Source organism: Stigmatopora nigra, chromosome 11 (assembly GCF_051989575.1).
Source record: "Stigmatopora nigra isolate UIUO_SnigA chromosome 11, RoL_Snig_1.1, whole genome shotgun sequence".
Lineage (NCBI taxonomy): Eukaryota > Metazoa > Chordata > Actinopteri > Syngnathiformes > Syngnathidae > Stigmatopora > Stigmatopora nigra.
Window position 1 is genome coordinate 8,297,239 of NC_135518.1, and position 4,109 is coordinate 8,301,347.

General features: G+C 39.0%; 1 protein-coding gene across 1 annotated transcript in view; it reads left to right on the top strand.

Annotated features, from left to right (window-relative positions):
* edar (ectodysplasin A receptor) overlaps positions 1 to 4,109 on the top strand; it is a 15,151-nt gene extending 11,042 nt beyond the window's left edge. The window contains exons 9-12 of the mRNA XM_077728155.1: positions 1,089 to 1,161; positions 1,724 to 2,048; positions 2,156 to 2,219; positions 2,351 to 4,109. Of these exons, the coding sequence (XP_077584281.1) occupies positions 1,089 to 1,161; positions 1,724 to 2,048; positions 2,156 to 2,219; positions 2,351 to 2,736 (848 nt within the window). The 3' untranslated portion in view covers positions 2,737 to 4,109. The remainder of the gene's footprint in view (positions 1 to 1,088; positions 1,162 to 1,723; positions 2,049 to 2,155; positions 2,220 to 2,350) is intronic.

The following is a 4,109-nucleotide window of genomic DNA, read 5'->3' on the forward strand; positions in this document are numbered from 1 at the left end:
TTAATGATGCTAAAGGAGATTTCTTTTTGTCAGGGGTTAAAAAAAAACAAATCTTTCAATATTTTTCACTATAATTCAGTTCAAATGACTTTCTTTTTTGACTCTGACTCATGTTAATGCAAGAAATTTTAACACGGGATAGTCCCTTGCCTTGATATTGACTCCTATCGTCAGCCATAATGGTTGTATATATCTATATAAATAGTACACACCCTATGTGAGTATATATACATACAATATATGTGAATGTGTGATAGTGTGTGTGTGGCCTTCGGGTGCTGTGTCGCAATGACCGCATCTTTGTGGAATGTGGAGCCTATCCAACTAAATTAAGGCGCTATTTCTGCTGACAAAGATGCCACATTCTTCTCAATGTGCTGCTTAACTGTTCCTTGTGTTTTCAACACGCACATGCATACATACTGTGTGGTACAACAGGCCTGATTAAAAATAAACTTAATAATCACCATCATAAAATTGTAGCAATTTATAGACTTAAGAACATAACGGCATTAAGCGCATGGCAATTTAATGGGCTGTAATTTAAAAGAAAATATTTTGCTGCTTAAAGACAGGGTGATATCGTGTGTACTCTGTACATGGGTGAGAGACCATAATCACTTACATGCATAGGGCGACCGAGTTGTCAAAAGAAAATTATGGGTGATTGCACACAAATACAGAGCTTTTTAATTTGTGGACCTTATAGATAGAATCATAGTTTAACCTCAACTCTGACATCATTGCTGTCTTTGATTACTCAAAGTCAGTAGAAGCCAATTTGAACCTGAAAACCCTTCAACTGCAACACTTGCAGCCAGATTTGGTATTCTTATAATAGTCGCTGTAATTGCATTGGTTTTGGATACCACATCGATTCCCGTGCCACAAGTTCTGTGAATAAGTTTGTGGTTCAAAATCTTAACCATGCGTAGAAGAGAATAAATTGATGGAATTAGTTGAGGCTGTTGATATCCTCAAATGCTGACGTTTGTGATTGTTAGCAGTTGCTTCTATTTCTTCAATACAGCTGCATTGTTACAGCACATTGACCTTACCCTATTGATTGTGATTTTTTTCTTCTTCAGAAAAAGTGGTGATGTACTCGGAAAAAGATGAGTTTGACAAACTTCAGGCATCACCTCAGAAGACAGCCAAGAGGTGAGACACACCTCATGCTCACGTAGATACAATATTTTTCATTTATTGTATGCTTTTTTGTATTACTTGATTACAGTAACCCCCTACTCAATATTATCATCATCATATTAATACCCAATTTTAGGGTCAATGTCATATAATTCCCCTCATCTGTTAAGGCCAACACATATCAGAAAAAAGTCACACTTCACTTCAAATTATACAGTGTGTGTATATATTCCCTTTACAATTGAAAGGCTTGTTCATGGAGTGTTCCAACACCCCAAAAGTGTAGAATGCCTTTGTTTATTCAACATGTGTTAATAATTGGCCTCCACAAGACATGTCTGTGCATTTAGTCTTTAACTAGCGTGAGTGGCATAACACTTCGTAAACACCAAAAGGTGAACAGTAGGGGGGTACAGTGCTAAAGGTGTTTGGGATTATTTAGTTCAGTCTTCACATAAAACCAGCACCTTTCGATAAAACATCTTCTCAAAAATGGGATACTTATTCTTCCACAACTAAAAATGCACATTTACTCCTATTTTTTTGGAAAAACTCAGAGATAAATGTTTTGCAGTGAGAATGATGCCTCGTCCGAGAATGAGCAGCTATTGGGCCGGAGCATCGACAGCGACGAAGAGGACAAGCAGGGTTCCACTGCAGAAAGAAAGACCCTGCCTCCCGATTTAGGCCTCAACAACATGGGGAACAAACCCGACCTTTGCCTGCTGACTTTGGGCGTGCAGGATAGTGATAGCTCCTGCAATGGGACCACCAACGTCCCATCTCGCGCCAACAGCAACCTCAACAATCCCAGCCAAATGAGCAATGTCAACCACATCTCCAGCACTAACCACGTCAACATTGTGACCGCAATCAACAATAGTAATAAAAACCCTGGGGTAGGAATGTGGATCTTTGAAATACTTACTGTACATTTATGATTATAAACAGATCTGCAGTCCTGAATCATCTAAATCACACAATATTTCATTTTTCTAATTCCCAGATGTTACAGAGTCGCAGGAAAAAGATCCTGGATCTGTATACAACAGTATGCAATGTGACTGATGGTAAGTGCCATGGTAATGCAACTCTGACTGCCTTACGACCTTCAATTCCCAGTATCACATCAGAGAGGCAATTTAATGAATTATTTCGACCAAACTTTACTGAGCAAGCATGCATATTTTTCTTTCCTCAGGCCTAAGCCCTACAGAACTACCATTCGACTGCCTGGAGAAAGCCAGCCGCATGTTAAGCTCCTCCTATAGCAGCGAGGCTGCTGTGGTCAAGACCTGGAGGCACTTGGCCGAGAGCTTCGGCTTGAAGCGCGATGAAATCGGCGGCATGAGCGACGGCCTGCAGCTATTTGAAAGGGTGAGCACGGCGGGTTACAGCATCCCCGACCTGCTCACCCGCTTAGTGCAGATCGAGAGGCTGGACGCCGTCGAGTCAGTGTGCTCGGATGTTCTTGGAGGCAACGACATAGCCACGCAGGGTAGTCGACAAGGCATCAACAGTTTCCATAGCCAGCTGGTATGCCCATCACCATGCCAGCAACCCTCACAACGCTGCGCCAGTGTTTGAAATCCTTCACGAGCACAAACTCTCAAGTTCCCTCATCGCATGAAGAACGTTGATGGATCTCAGTTGACATTTCCCCAACTTAAAAAAAAAGACATTCAAATGAATCAGTGATAGTGACTACAGAATGTGGCTACAAGGTGATTTTTTTGGAAGAAGATTTTTATAAGATGCATTTTTTTCCTCTTATATATGCCACATCGAACAAACTATAAACTGCAGGCAAGCATTTTGCATTATGGGATGTTTACAACAAAAGACATGCACGCCAGCAGTCCATAAAATTCTATAAGATGGTTGCAGTTTATAGTGTAAAATTTATGGTAATTGTGATTGTGTCTAAGATTGAGTCCAGATGGAGAGACTATTATCAGCATAAAATAGGCCTAGACTGACCATGAGAATAACTAAAACATAAACATTGTGGGCCAGGTCTTCTCTCGGGTTCAACATTAACAATACAGTTAATAAAAACATTGATAATAACTTAAAAAATGTTCTCCTGGAGCAAGGAGACAACTTGCCAAATGAATGGAAATTGAAAAGTAAAGTATCAAAGTAAATTCTATAATGTTATTTATGTTCTCTCTTATATATTTCTATCTAATAAGTAAACTAGAAAGCTATAAAGCTTTCTTGCACACTCAAATGGAGATTTTCTAACAGCAAAGCTCCACCAACACATAAAATATGATGATTTTGCACATATACCCATGGATTTACAAACAAGAGCCAGTACAGTGACAGACGAACCAAATATTTAATTAGTGACTATGTAACCCCCCACAGCCCTGAAGTGTAGTGGGTTATACTGTGGGTGAAAAGTGCCTGTGATTTCCAACACCTAGTTAAGCATTTATGGCCATTTCACCAATGGAAGTCCAGTCGTAAAAATATGGAGTCAATGCAGAGCAGTGACTAACCAGGAGCCATTTACAAGAGATGTAAATGAAAATGTATAAACTGTGTTATTTTGGCCGATCGGTTACACAGCATAGGCAAAAAGACAAAATTATTTTAATTATTTTGGTATATAATGCTACCAAGCACACAAAACCGCAGGAGTGGTGCTCAATGGCCTCTTTTAAAAATATATACACATATTTAAATAAACTCAGGTTTTGTATAATAGCAATACAGTAAATTAAAACGTCAATTTCTTTCAATTTATAACTTTGAGTTGCTGCATTGCTTTGGTGAACTCAAGTTGGATTCAAAACAGGTTGACCATTTTTTGATAATGGTACTCGTTGCCAAAATGTTTGTAATTGTTGGACGGAATTAAAGTGTGCCTCCGCTGTAACAGTGATGTAGCAAAACATGTGGAAAGAAACTCAATTTCATTCCTTTTTTTTTACTGTATATATAACTTATTA